The 22672-nt window shown below is 35.0% G+C and overlaps 1 protein-coding gene and 3 pseudogenes across 2 annotated transcripts; 1 reads left to right on the plus strand and 3 right to left on the minus strand.

The window, feature by feature from the left end:
- Positions 1-920: 920 nt before the first annotated feature.
- On the minus strand, positions 921-7163 carry LOC146934693 (disease resistance protein RPS6-like; annotated as a pseudogene). Its single transcript, XR_015007847.1, has 6 exons — positions 6587-7163; positions 4937-5807; positions 4497-4799; positions 1876-3937; positions 1740-1791; positions 921-1324 (listed from the first exon to the last, which is right to left on the minus strand). The product of XR_015007847.1 is annotated as a disease resistance protein RPS6-like (transcript).
- A 2463-nt stretch (positions 7164-9626) lies between these two features.
- Positions 9627-10211, minus strand: LOC146934694 (protein FAR1-RELATED SEQUENCE 7-like). Its single transcript, XM_085707934.1, has one exon. It carries the CDS (start codon positions 10209-10211, stop codon positions 9627-9629), a length of 585 nt encoding a protein of 194 aa, XP_085564060.1.
- A 178-nt stretch (positions 10212-10389) lies between these two features.
- Positions 10390-11613, minus strand: LOC146934695 (protein FAR1-RELATED SEQUENCE 5-like; annotated as a pseudogene).
- A 2835-nt stretch (positions 11614-14448) lies between these two features.
- Positions 14449-20184, plus strand: LOC146934696 (TMV resistance protein N-like; annotated as a pseudogene).
- Positions 20185-22672: the final 2488 nt, after the last annotated feature.

The following is a 22672-nucleotide window of genomic DNA, read 5'->3' on the forward strand; positions in this document are numbered from 1 at the left end:
TTTGCAACAAGTATGTCTATTGGAGTGTGGATTTCACATTCCCTTTTCCCATTTCCCACCAAGTCAGCAAGAAGCCTAGTTGAAAATGGATAGAACAGTGGCTACTTTTGCATGAAAAATTCGGTTGTTGTTGGGAAGTATTGGTGGGGGTAACACTGGCTACTTTTATGGGTTCTAATGGACCTATCCTCTAAAAGTTTACTTCTAAATATTTTTATCTACTTTTACCAAATTACAGAAAAAATGTTATTTTAAACAAGTTGTCCAGAAGTATACTATCAGACAAATTTCGTCCGAAAATAACTTCCGGAGATGGATAATTTTCTTAACAAAGAGGTTTTTAAAACCATGCTAATCTCTTAAATAAAGTGAATTTAACAATAAATTTGATGCTAAAGTTCAATTTTAGAGGCAAAAGTTTCAAATCTCGATCTTAAGCTAGAATTAATTTTGGAGGTAAATTGAATTCATACTTAATGAAGTAGAGAAAGATCGATGATTTATCAGCGAAAGCAGAATCATGAGGAATAAGTCCACTTTTTCTCAGAATGCACACAGTGCATGGGAAAAGCCTCCAAGAGGTTGGTTTCAATGCCATATTGTAATGTGAACACTACTTTTCATCCATTCTGGTTTAACCAGTGTAGGATGCTTCCTTACAGATGATAGATGTAGTATTGTAAAAGTTTACACCACTTGGTTTGAGCTAGACTTACAGCTAGTTGTGTATGCCATCATATTTTAGTCAGAGGAGGACCTATATCAATTTGGTTCATATGCCATCAAATAGTGCAAATATTTTGGTTAGTTTTTCTCAAAGACAAACCAACATGGAAGATCATACTCTTGCAAGGGCTGTCATGTCTTAGGCTATTCACCATGATTTTAAATTTTTACCTACATGTAGAAGGTTAAGGATGGAGAAAAAGAAACAGACATGTTACTGAGATTCACTTCAAATACGTTTCATAATATATACATTTATTTGGACAAGAAGGAAGAAAGCTTAAAAGGAGTTCTTCTTATACTCTCTGTGTTCCATTCCACAACTCAATAAATCTTCACGGCTTTGAGCTATATTCTAGAATTACATTACAAAATTAAAATGGTCTTCAAATTAGTAACTATCAAACCACAATTAACACCGAACTAACCACAGCATGCCTACCTTATATATATGATATAAGTCATGACCTGAAATAAAATGATCAGCCTCGGTGATGACTCGATGTTCTCCATGAAGTGCATACAAGCTGGCCAATCAGGGCATGGATAAAGAAAATGACACAGTTGCTTGAACAAAATCCAAATGAATTTGAAATGCCTGAAATGCAAATAATCACCTGTTATCAATTTGTCCAAAACAATCGATACAGAAGTTAAACACAAGGTTGCAAAGTTAACTGAATTGATGAGATCGATAAGAAATAACTTGTTAGTTGTTATAGTTAGCTGTTACAACTTCCAGGATGACTGACTAAAAAGTTTTTTGGTTTTACAACTTGCACAGAACTAATTCAATGATTAATACAAGATACGTTTATAACAACAATCATTCAAAACTCAAAATGCTGTTGTAAAAAATGGGAATATTAGGCTTTACACAGGATGTAATAATTTTACCGATTCAAATGATGCTTAAAAATTATTGTAGCCAAAATGTATCAAACAAATTAAAGAAATTGGAGCCATGCAAAATCAGAGAAAATCAATATATGCCAATATTCAAAATGTCATACCTTGTCTTATGGTAACTTGGATATCTTGTTGCAAAGGAACCCATGAAATAACCTATAAGGTGTTCAAAGTACTTATGAAATTTAAAACGTAAAAAAATGAGAATTAGAACTTTGATATTTATAACATATTATATACCTGCAACCACCCATCTTCTTTTGTTTGTTTGCATAGAAAACTTATTATTATGCAGCATTGCTCCCACTCAATTCTTCAATGTCATTATTTAAAAGTCTCAAACTATTACCACAATTATCATGATTTCATATTGTATAAAAAGGGCATACTCCAGACTCTTTCACCATGACATCCGATTTAAGATATGAGAGACAATTGTCTTCACAGACTTCACTGAACTCAAAAGTACATTTCTGGGCATCAAAGACTCTGTTGTCAATGCTTCGAAAGTGCAATGGATATGTCCATATGAATGTGTGATCTTGGATGAATAACATGTCTCGACCCTTCCCATAGAAATAGTAATTATTGCCAAAGTTAGAAATAGGAAGACTGTGTGTGCCACCATCAGATTCAAATGTTAATTTGCAAATGATGTTATCAATTACCATATCTACACATCCCAAAACCACACACGGAGCAAAACCAACAAGCCTGTAATTATTGGGACAATCTACAGAATCTTTTTCCATGGTTACCAAACTTCCTGTACAACGATAAGGGAACCGACCAGGAACTGCACTCCCAGGAAAACAGAAGAACAGAGACCTATATGCACCCGTGGTGATCCTAAGAAATGCTTCAGCCCAGATATTACTGCAAACAGTTTCATCCAGTTCTTGACTATTGGTGAAATGGAATATGAAGATATCGTTGTCGGAAATTGCCGATAATTCCAACCTTGAATTTGGCATCATTCTTCCAACAGACGGGCAATCATACGCCAACAATTGATTTAGAGACGATGGAAGTTGTGGGATACATTCAAGCCTTTTGCAAAAACTTAAATCAAGTGATTTTAAACTTGAGGGTTAGCTACGCTCTCAGGAAGGTTCACAACATTGCTTTCTTGAAGTGAAAGTTTCCACAATGAGGACAAACTACCAATGTTGTTTGGGATTTCTGTTAAACTGCAACAGCCAGAACAATCAATCTCAGATAGATAGTTTAGATTAACAATGCTGTTTGGAAGTGACACCAGATCACTGCATAACTTCAGGCACAAGGTTCAAAGTCCAACCAAATACTCCAAAGATGAAGGCAGTTCCTTAATTGCTGTTTTTGTTAAGCTAATGTGAACAAAAGTTTCTGCAGGCTCCAAGATATCTGGGAAGCTCTGCAGCATTGAGCAACCATGCAAATCAAGCCTTTTCAACTTCAATTTGAAAATGCTGCTAGGAAAAGTTTCAAGTGACTCACAGTAGGTAAGGTCTAACTTGCTGAGTTTGCTAAGACTTCCAATGGAAGATGGAATAGTCTCGAGATCTCGACAGTAACAAAAGCTCAATTCTTCAAGTCCAACCAAATGCTGCAACGATGAAGGTAGTTCCTTGATTGCTGTGTCGTTTAAGATGAGCACCGCTAAACTTTCTACAGTCTCCTTAATTTCAGGGATCTTCTCCAAATTTAAGCAACCAAGGAGGTAAAGTCTTTTTAGAAATTTTAATTTGAAGATTTCAGTTGGAAGGCTCAAGAGAGAATCACAGTAAGAGAGATCTAACCAACAAAGCTCGTTAAGACTTGGGAATAACAAGGGTGACCCTTCTCTCAAAACTTCTAGGCTCAGTAATTCTATATTATCTTTTGGTTCTTTATTTAACTCAACACAATCTAGGGGTTCAAAAGTATTTGACTCGAGAGGCGGTAATGATTGGTTTTGTGCTATTGCTACAATCCTGAGACGCTTCTTTCTGGACATGTTGATGTCATATGGTGTGGCACGTTGAACCCTCATTTTTTCATTACCTACTACAAACATGTCAAGACTGGAACAACCATGGAGTACTATTAACCCAGAAGTTGTCCGGAGAATATTGCTAGGAATGTGTACACTCTTAAGGCTAATACAACCATTTAACCATAAACACTTGAGCTTGGACAGAAAACTAGAAGAGTAGACTTTACTCAACTTTGTGCAGTGACTAAGAATTACTTCTTCAATATTTGGGCATTGACCTAGGTCTGGTATCTGAATCAGGTTCTGAGAACCACAAAGGTCAAGTGTTTTCAGATTTGGTAAACCCTGGAATAAAATAAATAAATAAATGATTGATTTTCCTTTTGTGGTGTAAATAAATGATTAACATAAAGAAAATTTAGTCCCCTAAAAAGAATTAAGAAAAGTTATACGTTTGATTTTGCGGTGATTAGAATTGATTTTGGTATCAATAACCTTAAAAAAAAGAACCGATTTTGGTGTCCCCGCGAGTTTAACTCAGTTGATGGGAACATTGCATTATACATGCAGGGGTCGCCGGTCGGGGTTCAAATCTCGGATTTCCATTTATTCATCTTAAGGTGAATTTCTAATCATTGGACTACTTGAAAAAAAGAAGTTGATTTCAATTAAAAGTGAGTTGAATGAGATTGATTTATGTTTGGATATAAGGCGGAAAAGTGATTCTATCAGTTTACTTTTTTCGGATAGTTTGAATCCAAATTGTATAATTATTAAAAACGGTTTTAACTTTTTCAAATTTATTTACATGAATATTGTTTTGTTTTTTTAAAAAAAAATCTTTTTAATATGATTTAATTTTCAAAACAACGTGCAAAGGAACATGATATAAAGCTTGACATACCTTATCTCTCTGCCAAAGTTGTTTAAGATGGCTATGGGGCATATAAAGTTTAACCAGATTGTCGGGGAAAAAATCCTCTGGCAAAGACATTTGAGGGAATCCATCCCAACGAAGAAACTTTAAATCATCCGGAAGACTTTCTAGAAATGCAGGAAGGATCACATTTGACTCTTTCGAAACGCCATAAGGCTTATAGAATAACATCATTCTAAGATTGTCCATCTTTTTGAATGTTTCAGCTTGCAGTTGAACCTTTTCTATCTTGCATATGTCCAACAATATACACCTGATTGCGTCCGTCCCCTGAAAGTATACACAATGAATTAGAGACAAATAGAAATAAAAAAGTTGTTGCAGGATCATGTAGACAAATAGAAAGTAAATACATGAGATTGGATGACTTATCAAGTGAGATTTGAAGGACATATAAGAATGAACACCTTGTTGTTTCTTAAAACTTTATAAATTTCTCTATGCTTTCATAGTCGACTGCGTTTTCCAGGATCATTGACACATTGTTGAAGGACAATTTCATGCCCCATTTCCTGTATTAGATCATGCATAACAATCCCACCTTCCAAATTAGATATAAGGCCTCTATCTTTGAGAACCTCTATTCCAATTAGGGTAGAGAAACCACAGCTATCCAGTGTTTGTAAAACAACATTCTCCAAATGTCCTCTATAGAAACAAGCTATATCAAGAAATATCTCCTTCTGTTCTTCATCAAGTCCTACATAACTTAATTTTAGCACTTTGAAAATGTCATTCTCAGGAAGCTTATCCAGCTTTTGTAACTGACTTTCCCATGCTTCCTTTGGTCTACCGCAAAGTAAAAAACCCAGAGGATTGTTAACATCATCAAGAATTAAATCTGTAAGTTGATCCGAATTGTTAACATCATCAAGAACAAGGAGAGCCTTAGTCCATTTGAGCCTTTGATCAAATGAAAGACTTAATCCAGAGGATGTGTTGTTTTCTCCCAGAAGCTCAAATCTATATTTGCTTTGTATATGGTGCAGTCCAAATCTCTCTATTTCTTGTTGAACATTTAGGATGATGCTGCTACAACTGAATTGGGTTGCCAATTTGCGATATATTGCACTAGCAATTGTTGTTTTCCCTATTCCTCCCATACCCCAAATTCCTACAATTCTAACACTCCGAGACTCAATGTGCAACAATGATTGTATTTGTTCAATATGATTATCAATTCCAATCATTTCTTGATAATCATTTAAGAAAGAACAATTCAATTTTAATTTTATTAAAATATCTTTCACAATGTCTTCAATAAGTGTGTGTTCTGGCCTGTCACATAATTTAAAAAAAAGAAGCGTTAGTCTTCAACCTATAAAAACTAACCTGAAGAAGTTACTAAACACAATATCTTTCAACAAGGTTCCATATTAGTTGGAGTGAATTTACCGTGTTCGAATTTATAAAATGAAGATTGAAGTATTACTCTCTTCAAAAGCATAGCAGTAGACACAGTTAAACTACATATGACCTGCATAATTATTTTAACCCCAGGAATAGGTCACAGACAATTAAAAAAAGTTGATCGTAGTTCAACTTGTTTGAGTTAAGGGTCAGGGAGTTAGTTGATGGAATTAAAAGAACCGGGGTTCAAACAACAGTGAAAGAAAATACGAACATGGCTACTAATATAACTCTACAAGAAAAACCAAAATGGTGACACTTGCATGCGGCGGTTTGGTCCCAAATCCCAACCGCCATTGCTTGTAAAGTTCAGGTGTATTGCGTTGGTTTGTACGACAGTTCAGGCAACGGCAGCAACCTTTAGGAACTGGCGACTTTTTAGATTGAGGAGATGGCGGTTTCCAAAAATTAGGAAGGCGTGAATTGAATTTGGGCTCAAAAATACCCTCTCTTCCACGCCAAATCTCATTAATTGTCAAATTTCCCTCTCTTAAAACCTAAATCTTCTTGTCTTATGTTTACGGGGATTGATTTCGCCGTCTAAAAAGGCTTAGCGCACAGCTTGTTGCCCGCTAAGTGTAATTTTCAAAAAACAAATAATGATAATAATAACGGACGGTATAAAAACAGGTCTATATGATAGCGACCTGGTTGCTTGTGAGTCCCAGCCAGAGAGAGCAGCAATTTGGGTTAGAGCTTTCTTCCATGCATTCACTTGATCATCCTTAAATCGTTGTTGATGCTTAATAAAAGCTTCTGCATAACTCTTTCTTTGATTCCTCACATCTGATGGATTCACCTTATAGAAAACTGGTATCACATGCCTTTCACTATATTTTTGTTTGCATTGGAGGATATGTTTGAGTTCATCCAAACACCACGTGGAAGAAGCGTAGTTCTCAGACAAAACAACAACATAAATCATTGATTCATCAATTGCTTTGTATAGTGCTGGAGAAATCTCATCGCCTCTACAAAGTTCATAATCTATGAATGTTTGAATCTTCTTCCTTTGCAGTTCAGCGTAAAGATGACTGATGAAGTTGTCACGTGTGTCCTCTCCTCGGAAGCTCGAGAACACATCATAATGCTTTGGAGTTTGAGAAGAAGAAGTTGATCTTAATCCCAACATTGTTGTTACAACCAAATTTGTTTCTTCTCTTTCATGGATCTTTTAATTTGCCTTTGCCATGTTTATTCTTATTCTTCTCCTTCTTCTTACGTCTCTTTCTCTCTCTACTTGACTTTCGATCGGTAAAGTAAAAGTCAAGTCGTCCTACAATACAAGTACTACTACGTACACCCTCCGGTCACTATTATAAACAAAAGACTACTTTTTAGATTCATTCATTAAATAATGTATGTGGTCTTTATTATAAACCATATACATCATTTAATAAATGAATTTAAAATGTAGTTTTTTGCTTATAATAGTGACCAGAGGGTGTACTATACACAACAGAGAGCCAGCCACTCAATTCGGATTTTAAAACGTGTTAAACAATATTTTTTTTAGCAAGTTACTCCCTACTTTCCTATTTATAAGAGAAAGTTTGGTCAACAAAAGTTAATGTATATGGTTAAAAATTTAGTCTAAATACATCAACTTTTATTGACCCAACTTTTTCTTATAAATAGGACCGGAGGGAGTAAATAACAGCCATGCTATTCATAGCAACAATAATTATCAAGAATGGGAAAAGCCAATCAAAAAACAGCTTTGAGCAGATATCATTGGGGGGTGCCATACGGATCGGACTTGTGTAACATTGTGGCGGGCTATGTCACATGACATAGCCAGTAATATTGCGCCACGTGTCACTTCATTTTTTAAAACCAAAAATCAAATAAAATAATAGAAAGGAATAAAAACAGAACGCCTTCGCACAATAATCTTCTTCTTCTTCAAAACAGAACGCCTTCACTCACTTCTCACTTCTCCCTGTGCTACCCCACCCACAATCATTTGTGCATAGGCCGCCTTCACTTCTCCACCACTCGCCGCCTCCTTCCTTCGTCGCCGCCTCCCTCCGCTGCCGGAATCATCTATGCACAGGCCACCGTCGTTTTTCATGAACTGGTGGATTGTCCACTGTTCTGTCAAAGGGTTCAGTATTGTATTGTGTAGCTGTGTTTTCTTTTCAAATTTGTTGAATTTATTTGAAATTGATTGGAGATTGAGGGTTATTATCTCAGAGAATTTATTTGGAACTGAATTTCAAAACAATGTTTCTACTTGTTATGAAATAATTACAGATAAAGAAAATACTTGTTATGTGAATCCAAGACTTTGTGTTGGCTCGGTGGAGGAGTGATTGTGACCTGTGTGAGATGTGTAAATTGCGGCATCGAATTCTGGTTTGAAGTGTTAAAATTGCGGCATCGGATATTGGTTTGAAGATGTGGTTTTTGGTGTGTTAATGGAGTATATGGTTGCAGTGTGTGCTGCTAGTCTTTCAAGAAAGCTTGGTGGTGCAAATTGCGGTATCAGATTCTGGTTTGAAGTGTTAAATTGCAGTATCGGATTTTTGGTGTGTTAATGGAGTATTCTGGTTTGAAGTGCAAATTGAGGCTTAGGGATTCTGGTTTGAAATGTTAAATGCGGTATCGGATTCTGGTTTGAAGTGTTAAATTGCAGTATCGGATTTTTGGTGTGTTAATGGAGTGTTCTGGTTTGAAGTGCAAATTGAGGCTTAGGCAATTGCTACAAGCACTGCTAATAACAATTGTAACCTGTGAATGTAGAAAGCAACAAAGAATGCAATTCTTTGGGATAATATAGTTCGCACACTTTATATTTTTTTATAGGTTAACACTTTAACTAAAACAATATAAAATAGCAAAAGAATATGAAAAGAAAAAAAAATTATTAGTCACACTATGACCTGATCAATTATTAGTCACAGTGAATCTGAAAAAAATAGCAGAAGATTACATAAGAATCCAAACAAGTATCCAAAACAAAGAAAATAAGACTCACGGCAGAGGCAAGCAATTACAGAACCACTTAACTTACCATAAACAAAAAAAAATCTAAAACCGCAACCCATAAATGCAGGCAAAAAAAACCTGAAACGCTGCAACACATTAATGCAGAAACGCACTTAAACGCAGGTAAAAAAAAACCAGAAACGCTGCAACACATTAATGCAGAAACGCAATTAAACGCAGGTAAAAAAAACCAGAAACGCTGCAACGCATTAACGCAGAGATGCATAAATGCCGAAACGCAATACTATAAATGCATAAACGCATACTGCAATACATTATTAATGCAGAAACACAATTTCTGCCAGAAACGCAAGTAAAAAAAAACCAGAAATGCTGCAACGTATTAACGCAGAAGCGCATAAACGCAGTTTCTTTAATTAATACCAGAAACAATCAAATAACCCCACCTAACAATTGCAATCGAACAGTGATGCTGGAGTATACATGTAACAGACTACACACATACACAAGCCTCACACCCGAAAACCCCATATAAAATAATTATGTAAAATTAAAATAAGCTAATTTTATTAATTCTTTAGCCATATTATTAACACAAAACTGGGCCAACATAAACACCTTACTAGATAGCCATACATGTGCACTTCTTTGTTTAGGTGGAGCGCGGCTAGATGTAGCTTGACTATGCTGCTTTTCAAGGCAACTTTTAAGTCACTTGGTTCTTTTTGAGCCGGATCAATTCTTGAATCCCTTTGCTTGCATAGGATCAGAACTCATAATTGCCGGACGAGCACCGTTTTCACCGTTCTTATCCATAGCTTGTGCGCGAGATTCCATCATTTTCTTTAGCATGTCATCTACACTGTTATCAACAAACTTGAGGCTTTCTTCATCATTTGATGCTTCAGCCGCTGCTCTAATGAACTTAGAGACAACTTGTCTGTACATTCGATTTCTTAACAACTTAGGATCTCCTTCAACCTCATTTCCCATAAAATCTTGCACAATGCCATAACGGGCTTCCCTTGTCCACCTTCTTAAGATATACATATCAGGCATTACCTTAAGATCATTCAATTCAAAGATCTTTAATGCATGTGAACAAAGTATGCCAAATGTCTCAAACTTCCTACAACTACAAGCAATGGAAGTTGAGACACGATTAAATGATACTCTCCAAGATCCTTCGTGTTTTTCCTTAGTGATGACATATTGGCAAATAGAGTCAGTTTCACGTCTAATTGGTACAGATAAAGCTAAGAATGACTTAAACTCATCTTGAAACAATTCAAAGACAGTGTGTGTGTATACTTTTCCCATTTGGGTTAGTATTGGTGAAGTTTCATATTTCAACCTTGCAAGCTTATGTGAGGATTCATACACACAACTCAATTCTTTTGCTCTCTTCTCATCAACAACTCTTTCGAAATGATTGAAGAATTCTAGGATATCCACATTTGGTTGCATACAAGACTTGAAGTGAGCATTCAAACTTTCACTAAGTTGTGTACTTCGCATGCCAAGTGTTAACACTTCCTTCATATAACACGCCGCCCATTTTTTTTAAGCCCATAAGTTGTCTTGATCCAAGATTTATCACAAATATTATATTCGTTGATCAAATCAAACCAAAGTTTCTCAAAATCTGATGCATTGTCAATATCATACATGCATTTTTTTATATCTCTAAGCAGAAAACTTCCTCCCTTCATCAAGTTCCCAAGATGTTTGACTCCATTTTGTAACAAGTGCCATGTGCATAAACCATGGTGAGTCTCAGGCATCACTTTTTCAAGTGCACTTGCCATTGATTGATCTTGGTCAGTGAAGATCGTCTTTGGTTTTTTGTTGTTGTGTGCTTGTAAAAATGTATCAAACAACCATTTAAATGACTCAATTGTCTCATCATACATTAGTGCTGCACCAAAAATGATCGAACCTCTATAATGGTTAAAACCAGAAAAAAAAAGCAAGTGGTCTATTGGCATGGTTGGTGCAATATGTGGTGTCTAATGAAACAACATCACCAAAATACCTGTAATCCAAAATCATACGTGCATCACACCAAAACACATTTGTAATTTGTTCTTCGACATCCATCTGATATGCATGGAAGAAGGATAGATTCTCCAACAATTGTCGTTGAAAATATTGTGAAAGACATCCAATCTCACCATACGCCATACTTCTTTTTCTTTTTTCAGTGATGTAGTTTCTTACATCCTTCACTGTAAATCCTACATTAGCTCTATGCCCTGCATGTGTGCTCATAAGTTGAAATGTGGACTTCTGTCTTAATCCAGAGTTATTGGCCATATCAATTTCATATGCTTGTACTTCAGTTATCTTTCTATGTGATCGAAGCATGTGTGTAGTCTCTAGATTTTGTAGGTCATGGTTATGTTCATCTAGAAACTCATGGATGACCAACTTTCCGTTCTTACAACGTGAAAGTGTAATTCTTGCAAGGCAATTTGTTCTAATATCAGCTATCTCATATTTTTCCTTCATATGCATTTTTGTTCCCTGTATTCTTCACCCCTTCCTTACAACAAACGAACCTACATGATGTTACAATACCATCTTTCTTCCTGTTTGTAAAACATACTCTAATTCCGAAGCCCACACGTAAACCATAAGCAAGCCAAAATTGTTTAGCCTCTTCCATATTATCAAATCCCATTCCAACCTCTGGCTTCCAATCAACATTTGTAGATGCCATGTTTGATTAAACTATCTAAGGAACAACAAGAACAACATAAGTCAAGCTATTAAACAAAGAAGAAGTAGAGTTTATGTAACAGTAAGAAACAAAAACACTTAAATTATCATGGCACGGTATTTTGAAGTATGAATTGAACTAAGGGTCTAGCATGGCATGGTGATCAATCAAACAGTGCATACAAAACATTAATAAAGAATGAATGATAAGGACATAAATTCTCAAGGATCAATCAATCCTTTTTCCTATTTCACAACAACAACAACAGCAACAACATCATTAGTCAAGCCATTAAAAAAAAACAGAGTTAAAAACAGAGTTTAAGTAACATTGCAATGGGTTCTGTATCATCCTCGAATAAAACCCTAACTTTCCTAAAATCAAATCCCAATGAATTGAAAGTAGTTCAAAAAGGTTTGTTTTGTTCCTAATCAAGTGTTCCTATTACTTGCTTTCATTGAAATTTAAATTTTTATTAAGGTTTGTTCTCATTCATATGAGCAAAAATAGATAAAGAAAAAAAAACCTTATGATGGCAGGTCGATGACGGCGGAGGCGGTGGCGACTGACGGTGACGACCAGTGGTGGAGGAAAAACAAATGATGATGGTGGTGGGGTTTTGTTTTTGAGAAGAAGAAGAAGAATGTGAGGCGCGAACGTGTTCTGCTTGCTTTTGTTCCACTTTTGTTCCTTTCTATTATTTTATTTGATTTTTGGTTTTAAAAAAATGAAGTGACATGTGGCGCAATATTACTGGCTATGTCATGTGACATAGCCCGCCACAATGTTACACAAGTCCGATCCGTGGCATACATGCCACATGTGTCGTGAAATAGTCGGAAATGTTATTTTCACTTTAAATAGCATTTTTCGTTAAATAATTTATTGTTTCTATAAATGTTTTTTTGAAAGAATTTCTATAAATATCTTAAATATTTTGTTTTTACTACTTTTAAATTTTTTTTATTAACTTTTGGTTTTAAAAGATTTTTGTCACGACTTTTGATCTTTGTTTTAAGGAAAATGCTAACTTGTGTGACACATGTTAATGATACCTATAATAGAAATTATGCATTGAAAATTGTGTCTATTTATTTCTTAAGAAGTTAGAAATTAATTTTTCATAATAAATACTTAACATGTGCCCTAAGTGCACAAGTTAACATGACCCTTATTTTTTTGTTGGTCTAGTACCGTAGTGGCTAGAGCTCACACAATTAAATGTGGAGAAGTGAGGTGTCTGGCGTTCGAACCCCGGCCCCTGCATAAATTATGCAATGTCCCTACCAACTTGGTTAAGCTCGCGAGGACAATGTAACCCTTGTTTTAAAATAGAATTATATGTATTGTTTAAAATTTTGAATTATTTTTCAAAGTCATCTTTAACACATGATAGAAATATTTTTTCAAAAGTTTATCTTTTTTTAATAAAGGACGAATTGAATTTGATTTTTTTTTTTTTGCTTTTAACCTTGTTACTTTATATTTAATAGGGGATTCATGTTTTTTTTTTTATCTTGTAGCGGAGATTCTAATTCGTTGACGGCTATTTGAAAATGTATCCAACTAGTGTAGGATCTTGATTATCTGTCTATCATCATGAAATCCGATTTTTAGGAAGCTTTGATTCTTACTATTGATACTATCCCATGCAACTTTGTTTTATCTCATTAGGAAGCTCTCTTCTCTCTGGTGACTGATCCACTTCACTATACTTTGAGAAAAGGTATCGAACATGATGACTAGTTGGCTAAACTTAATACAACTAATATTGTCGTCAAATACCTCTGAGGTATTTAGGTAGCAAATTATCTAGTTTGTTTTTCTTGTCTTTTATTTTTCCCTTAGCTTTGTTTGCGAGTTTGGAGAGAAGGGGAATGAAAGACTTTGGAGGGACTGAAATATAGGGAAAAATTGAGAAATCTTTCACATTTTTTGAAAGAGTAATTTTTTAGAGAGTGATAAATTAATGCTTATGATTAATAGATTTTTTATTTTAAGAATATTATAACAACATATATTAAATTTTAAAAATTCATAAAACCCTCCCAAATCCCCCAAAACTCTTCTCTAATAAATTTTTTTAGTTTCCCCAAAATGTCCTATATTTCTTTCACTTACTCCTTCCTTTTTTTCCAAACCCTCTCCCCCCTCTCCCTCCAAACTCGCAAACAAAGCCTTAATAAAAAAAGCTTTGTTTGGAATGGTGTTAATGAAATTTAAAAAAGTTGAGGGACTAGTTTTAAAATATGCAAATATATAGACAAATTTGCAAAAATTTATGCTCCAATTCTAAAAACTATAGTCACCAACTTGCAAATATTTTTTTTGAAAAATTATAGGGACCAATATGTAAAATTTGAATAATACATTTAGAAGTAAATTAAAAGAATAATTATGACATTCCTCATTTGGATATGCATTGTTTAAGATTTGAGTAATGATATTTTGACATCCATTTGATGACAACTTTGTTGACAACCTTGTTTTTCTCACTTCTTATTGGTCAAAAACAATGGAGAGAGAAAAAGGAAGAGAGAGGATAACAACATCATGTGAGTATGAGAGAGAAAGTTGTCAAAAAGTGGTTGTCAAAATATCATTTCTCTTAAGATTTTGAACATAATAAAGAGTCAAATGAAGAAATTAAGAATGGACATGTATCAAAAATAGTCACAGAAATGTTAGGTTAGTGACAGCCACCACCATGCTACTACTACGACGTATTCTTGTCTCTATTTATGACGGTAGTTGAACTTATGTTGAAATAAAAGACAAACATTTGGTTCCAAAAACTCCAATAACACTCCTTTTTTAATTTGTTTCATTCTAACAATGTCTCTCTCTCTTTCTGCAACTCCAACAAAGCACGATGTGTTCCTCAGTTTCCGCGGAGAAGACACGCGCAACAGTTTCACAGGTCATCTTTACGCTGCTTTATGCCGTGAAAATATCAACACTTTCATTGATGACAGACTCAACAGAGGAGATGAGATTTCACCGTCCCTTCACAAAGCAATAGAAGAATCAAGTGTTTATGTCATCGTTTTTTCAGAACACTACGCTTATTCCACTTGGTGTTTGGATGAACTCACACATATCCTCCAATGCAAGCAAAAATATATTGAAAGGTTTGTGATACCAATTTTCTACAAAGTGGATCCTTCCAATGTTAGGCATCAAAGAGGAAGTTATGCTGATGCGTTTGTTAAACACCAGCAACGCTTTAAGGAAGAATTATTACACAAATGGAAAGATGCTCTAAACCAAGTAGCTGGATTCTCGGGATGGGATTCAAAGAACAGGTTATGTCATTACTATATTAACTTATTTTAAAATATTTTTTTCTTATATAGTTTTAGATAGGGTGTTCGCAGTTTGATTTAGTTTTAAGGCGTTAGGAGGTACAATTTAGTTTTTTTTTTTTTTTTAATTGAATTGAAAACAATTCCATATCTGTACGAATTGAAAAACAATTACATGAATGAATTGAGTTAATTGGAAAAAGAAGAAAAAATAAGGATTGAACCAAGCCAATAAAAAACTACAAATTGAACCAACCCAAACAAAAACCGCAAAAACCGTGTTTAGTTTGGTTGTGTTTGTGCCACTTCTTCACTCAACCGCGCGATTCATTTTGGTTGTCGGTTTTTGTTTTGCCACCCGAACCAAACCAAACCGCACACTCAAAACACTTTCAATAACATATGTTAGTAGTTAATTGTTATTTTAATATTTACTCATTACTCTAAATTTGAGTTAGGACCTCCAACTCCTTATCCTTTAGCTCAAACTGGTTGAGCTACCCAACCCCTCCACTTAGGGAAACACTAATTCAGTCCAAACACTCACTCATCAGACTTTTTTTTCTTTCATTCTTCTGCTTCCAATTAACTCAATTCATTTATGTAATTCTTTCTTCTGCTTCCAATTATGCAGATATTGCTCAACTAAACTCTAAACCAGTCATCAATCTTTATTACATTGACCTTAGGTCCTTTAATTAATCTTCAAGTTAAAGAAACATATTTGGATTAGATGCAGTGTATAACAGCTGCATATCCGTTCAATATCGGACTGAATTTAAAGCAGATTTTGATTTTCTGCAAATTTAACCAACAGTTGAAATGTGCGTGATTGCACGGTCACAAGGTTGGGACTGCACACAACCCGGATCCTGCAATCATAGTTTATCTTTTTGAAATGTTTATCGAGTCAAAATTTGCTCAAGATGAGTCATTGTTGGGATTACTAATTGAATTAACGAGTTCCTAGTTCAGATTCTATATACTCAAACATGCAAGCAAAGATGCCGCAGATTCAAATTCTATAACTTTGTTTTGTTGAAGACTAATGCTTCTGTTTGTTTAATATGTGCCAGCCTTTTTGAATACGTTCTCGTTGAAAAAATTGCAAAAGATATCTGGAGAAAATTGAGCCGTTCTCATTTGACTTTGAGTGATGATCAAGGACTAATTGGAATTCAGAAGCATGTTGCACAAGTCATGTCCATTTTGAATGTTGAGGCAACCAATGTTCGGATCATAGGAATTTGGGGCATTGGAGGAATAGGCAAGACAACAATTGCTAGAGCAGTATATAAAAAATTGGCACCTCAGTTCAGTTCCAGCAGCTTTATTGAAAAAGTTCAAGAAGAAATAGAAAGATTTGGAATTCGCCACATAAAAAGCAAATATTTATCTGAGTTACGGGCAAAGGCTCTCCTTATTCTCGATGACGTGAACAGTTTTGGTCAACTTAAAGATTTAATTGGAGGGCGTGGTGGCTTTGAGCAGGGAAGTAGAATCATTGTGACTAGTAGAGACATGCAAGTACTTAAGAATATAGAGGCTGATGAAATATATGAAGTGAATGAGATGAATTTTCAAGATTCTCTACAACTATTCAGCTTCAATGCCTTCAAACAAAACTATCCCATAGGAGCTTTTATGGGGTTATCAGAGAAGGTTCTAAATTATGCTAAAGGAATCCCATTAGCTCTCAAAGTTTTGGGCTTATCACTTCAAAATAGAACAGAAGAAGAATGGGAAAGTGCTTTGGAGAAGTTGAAAAAGCATCCCGAAGGCGAAATTTTTTGTGCCTTGAAATTAAGTTATGATGGGCTTGATGATGAGCAGAAGGATATATTTCTTGACATAGCTTGCTTCTATAGAGGACATGACATGAATACTGTCAAACAAACTCTAGATAGCTGCGGTTTCTTGGCTGCCATTGGAATGAGAATTCTTATTGATCGAGGCCTCATATCTATTCTAAAAGGTGAAATTGTGCTGCACGATCTTATACAGGCAATGGGACTTGAAATTGTTCGTCAACAATGTGTCAACGATCCTGGAAAACGCCATCGATTATGGAAACATGAGGATGTTTATCATGTTTTAAGAAAGAACAAGGTAAATCCTTTATGTTTCTTATTTTGCTTTATACTCTCCGTGAAACATCTATCTGCTAAGGGATAAGGAATACATACAATTAAATGATTCACTTTAAGTCTTTCTTTATACATATGTACTTCATGTCTTTATCACATATTGAAAGCACTTGGTTGTTATTTCTTTTCAACTTAATTTTTTTATTTCTGTTGATAAGTCCTTCCTTTAACTTTTAGGGGACGGATGTAGTGCAGTGTATATTCCTTGACCTGTGCCAAATCAGAAAAGTTCAACTAAATCCCCAAACTTTCAAAATGATGCATAATCTGAGAATGCTGCAGTTCTATAAATCTAGAGAAAATCAAAAATCAAAAGTGTACATTCCATCATTTCTTGATAGTCTTCCAGTGATTTACGATTTCTTCGTTGGGATGCCTTCCCTCAAAGATCTTTGCCGTTGGATTTTTCTCCGGAAAATCTTGTTCAACTTGATATGCGTGACAGTCAACTTAAACAACTTTGGGAGAGAGATCAAGTATTGTCAGCTTTATTCTTTTGCAAACAAACTTAGGAAAATCAATATCAACAACAGTTTTCTATATTCAGGCATAAAAAGCTGAAATCATTAAGAAAGATCAAATAACAATTTTTTATAGAGAATAATAAATACTCATATTAAATGATAAAGTTTTTCCAAAAAAAAAAAAAATTAATAGATAAAGTAACCTCAATGAAGAAATTCAGGGACAACCATTTCTCGTATCTTGAGTGATTCCTTTTTTTAATTAAGTGATTGGTAGTTGCAAATTAACTCATATTATATACATGGATTTGGGATTATATTTGCGAGTAGCTATTCTTTTTATGAAGTGATCGGTAGCTTTTGTGAGTACCTAATGATGTACTGTTGATTTGTGCCAGCATTTACCGAATTTGAAAAAGCTTGACCTTAGTGGTTCCCAAAAACTGATTGGAATATCAGACCTATCTACATGTCCAAATATTGAAGAAGTAATTCTTAGTCATTGCAGAGAGTTGGTTCAAGTTTACTCGTCTGGTTTTCTCAGCAGGCTAAAATGTTTATGGTTAAATGGCTGTGTTGGGCTTAGGAGTTTAAACATTCCTAGCAATATTCTCTCGAGGTCTTCAGGATTAATAGTTTCATATAATTGTTGCAACCTTGAGATGTTTTCGGTCAATAGTCCAAACGAGGGGGATCTATCATATGGTTGCTCACGCACTAGACCACGGGAGAGCATACTTAGATACCTTTTGCCTGGGGATATAAAATACTGCATCGCCCAACAATCTGGGTCCATATTTGAGAAATTCTCGGATACTTTTGACCCCCTGGCCTGTGACGAGTTAAAAGAACTTACTGTTCCAAGGTATACACTTACTAAACTTAAAAGTATTGAGAGAAGGTTCACCCTCATTATTTCCAAGTCTCAATGAGCTTTGTTGGTTGGATCTCTCTTACTGTGAATCACTCATAAGCCTTCCAATTGACCTTTTGAAATTGAAATTTCTCAAAAGACTTTACCTCCGTGGTTGCTCGAATTTGGAAGAGTTCCCAGAAATTGAGGAAACATCGGAAAATTTGATGGTTCTCATCTTAGACGAAACAGCAATAAAGGAACTGCCTTCATCCTTACACCATTTGGTCGGGCTAGAAGAGTTGAGCTTGTACAATTGTTCAAGGCTTGAGATTATTCCATCTTCCATTGGAAGTCTCAGCAAACTGTGCAAATTAGACCTTACCTTCTGTGAATCACTTGAAACTCTTCCCAGCAGCATTTTCAAACTGAAGTTAGCAAAATTTGATTTGCATGGCTGCTCAATGCTGAAGATCTTCCCAGAGATCTTGGAGCCTACCGAAAACTTTGCTCACATTAGCTTAATAAAAGCAGCAATTAAAGAGCTTCCTTCATCGCTGGACTATTTGGTTGGGCTTCAAACCTTGAGTCTTAACTTATGCAGAGATATCGAGCATCTTCCAAACAACATTGGTAACATGACCCTTCTCTCCAAGCTTGATTTTTCAGGCTATGACAAGTTATCAGAAATCCCAAGTGACATTGGTCGCTTGTCATCACTCCGAGAATTGTCATTTCATGAAAGTGGTATTGTTAACCTTCCTGAGAGTATTGCTCATCTTTCAAGCTTGAAATCACTTGATTTAACTGATTGCAAGAGACTTCAATGTATACCACAGCTACCACAATTTCTGGAACACCTGTGGGCATTTGATTGTCCGTCCATTAGGAGAGTGTCAAGTTCAAGGACTAAAAGTTCATCAGATTCTAAAGAGAGTCATCAGGGCATCTTCAAATTTCATTTCACCAATAGTCAAGAACTAAACTCAAGTGCTCAAAGTAACCTTGCAGCTGATGCATATATGAGGATCCTTCAGGATGCATATAGGTCTGTGTTCTATTGCTTTCCAGGGAGTGCAGTTCCTTCTTGGTTCCCTTACCGTTGTGAGGGACATTCTGTGACTCTGAATATAGATTTGTGAATTTGATAATAGGCTCATGGGTTTCGCTCTATGTGTTGTTTTGGGACTTGAGGATATGCATGACGAAAAAAGAAGATATAGTGTTTTTAGCTATAGATTTGCTGTTGAATCTGCTGATGGTAAACACATTTTTCCTAGCAATGATCAGATAAGATACTATTTCAAATGGAAGGGTGAACAAAGATTTATTACTCATGATCACACATTTCTTTGGAAATATTGCTTGGATTCTTCGAGCATCGGTCAAATGCTCTCTCGTGCTCACAACTTCACTTTTGAGATATGCAGGTATGAGGATGATTACCATTGGCCAAACTATAGACCAGATTTCAAGGTAAAAGAGTGTGCAATATCTCCTCTTTATAAGAAAGAGAATGATGATAATGCTGTTGCTGGTTGCTGTTCCAACATTATTCATTGATCCTTAAATGGTGGCTATGGATTATATTATCCCTAGTAAGACAGCAGAACAAATGGTGGATAATTCATATGTTAATCCTAGTTATTTTATATAGCATCCTAATGTTAATGCATTCAGTATGTTTGTGTTAACTTTCTAGATTGGTGAACATTGAAAAAAGGTTAGGAAATACTGGTATACTGAGATAATATTTGATCATACACATATAAGTACTCCATATTTCTGCTTCGTTAAATTAATCACACTCGCATATTTGTATATTAAGTAATACATGAGAAATGAGGTGAGTTAGTTTTAAATTTAATCATTCAACCTTGCATATATATAGCCAAGAACTAGAAAAATAAACTCTTTTTTTTACAAGGGCATACATGTTGGGAAAACAATAAATATATAGAGCTATTTAATGACGTGACCACCTTTGCTAATGTATGCACGACTTCATTTGTTTATCTCCTAGTAAACTCAACAAATGATGAAAAAGATGTCTTCCATCGATGATCATAGAAATAAAATTAGAGACTTTCTCACTGGGTATAGTTTTTAAACCACAAGTACTAGAAATTCCTTATTTAAAAAAAGAGTATTACTTTTCCCACCCTATGCCTTTCCTCGCGCGCCCTATTTTTTTTCCAAAATTACCCTCGGAGTTTTCCGGATTTTATAATCCGGAATGATGTTTTTCCAGATTTTTTTTGATTTTAAGCTTTCTATTGCTGTGGAATTGGTTATGTACAAGCTACAGATTTTAAAAATAACGGTGCACTTAACATTTATGGAGAGAGGTATATTCTGCAATGTGCTGCAGATTTTAAATATAATATGAATGATATTACTGAGTTGTCTTTCTTAATTTCTTTCTTCCAAAGGCATCATCACTGAATGAAGTTTTCAAATACTTGTTAGGTCATGATTCTAATACTTTGAAGTGAGTATTGAAACTTTACTTGTCTCATTCATCACAAGAGTTATGGATATGTCAACTTCATACTTTGAGCATTGTTATGTAGAGAAATAAGTACTCCAACACCGGGTTCCAATGATTTATTCTTCCCAACAAAATATCCCAACCATTTTTTATGCAATTCAAAGCTTGTTTCTGGAAAAAAGTATTGGTCATACTAGAGAAATCCTCCATATAATCACATTCCGGATTACAAAATTCGAATTGTTTAACGTATTCCGGATTATGTAATCCGGAAACATCATTTTTCACCCTATTTGTTGACTTTCAACGTGAGTTACGGATTTTTCCGGATTTTGTAATTCGGAAAGCTCAAAAAATAGGGCGCGTTACATAATTTTTTCGGATTACATAATCCGACAACCCCCTAAACACCCTTTTTTCATGGTGCTGATGCAATCCGGATTCTATATTCCGGAATGCACCAGCACCAAATTTTTCATATGGAACAAATCTTCTAAAATTCTATGTGCATCTAAACTCTTAGAACCAGGACAAACTTTAAAAGTAAGAGTCCTTAACGATGTTGAATTTGCAAGTATGAACCGTATCAAACTCATTGCATGCTGAGAAATTCTACATGCTCTAACATGGATATTCACCATCTGCAGATTATTAAGGCAATCACTACTGCATTCTAACTCTTCTGAATGATCCGACACTTGTACGGTAGAAACATCGATGTAACTCTGAAGTGTAAAAATTAAAGTGTCAAAATACAACAATAAGAAATAAGCTAAGAAGCTTAGGTAATCATGTTTACATGTATAATAAGTTCAACCAAGCCAGGAGCACATTGGAGTGCACTAACAATATACGAAAGTTCTCCTCTATCATTTGCTCCATGATTTTTACACCCAAAATTCAAAATTCCATCATTTATACTTTTTTTCATGGTGCTAATGCAATCCGGATTCTATAATCCGGAATGCACAAGGGCATTTTTGGAAAATTTACAGGGCGCGGGAGAAGACCATAAGGTGGGAAAAGTAATACTCTTAAAAAAAAAAAAGTACTAGAAATTCTTGATGTTTTATACAACATCAACTCTGAGACCTTGCAATCTTAAAAAATATCTCATTCTGGGCTTGAGTTTTTATTTAAATCTCTCTGTTTTATTATAGTTTGCTCTTGCCTTCTCGGTAATTTATCTATCAATACAATATATGTAAGACAATGTTGCAAAGTGAAATAAAAACAACTTATCAATGCATGATTATCTCATAGGCAAATGACGTTTGATTTTATTGACACTTTCCCTTCACCTATCTCACAGACTTGTATGCATCCTCGGTGATCCTAAGCCATGCGCTTCGGCCCCAACATTACTGAAAGCAGTTTCATCCAGTTCTTGACTTTCTGTGAAGTTTATTTTGTCAAAGTAAGCTGTCTTTGCAAGGAAAATTACAATTTTTAGATTCTAGTTTTTTATTTGTTCAAGATATTATTGCGCAGCACCTCTGATAATGGTATGTGACTGCTTATAAGAAAATTAATGGGCTTCGTGAATTCTAGAAGTTATCACAACATTATCGATATGAATTTTGTTTTCCTTCTATATATTGTTATAGATAAGTCGTTAGGATTTTGTCTTGAATACGAGCTCGGTCCTCACAGTAGTGTTGGAGGAAACTTTTGACAGTTTATGGAGCAATGATTTCCCTAGAACTCTTAGTTTCTAAGTTGACAAAAATCCCTAGAACTCTTAGTTTCTAAGTTGACAAAAAAATTATTTATATTATACCCAATTCTTGGACAAAAAA

Source organism: Medicago sativa, chromosome 4 (genome assembly GCF_051527215.1).
Source record: "Medicago sativa cultivar Bolivia chromosome 4, Bolivia_mono, whole genome shotgun sequence".
NCBI lineage: Eukaryota > Viridiplantae > Streptophyta > Magnoliopsida > Fabales > Fabaceae > Medicago > Medicago sativa.

What these genes read in the sequence shown, in the direction of transcription:
- LOC146934694 (XM_085707934.1), bottom strand. Translation starts at nt 10,211, where the DNA reads ATGGGAAAAGTATACACACACACTGTCTTTGAATTGTTTCAAGATGAG.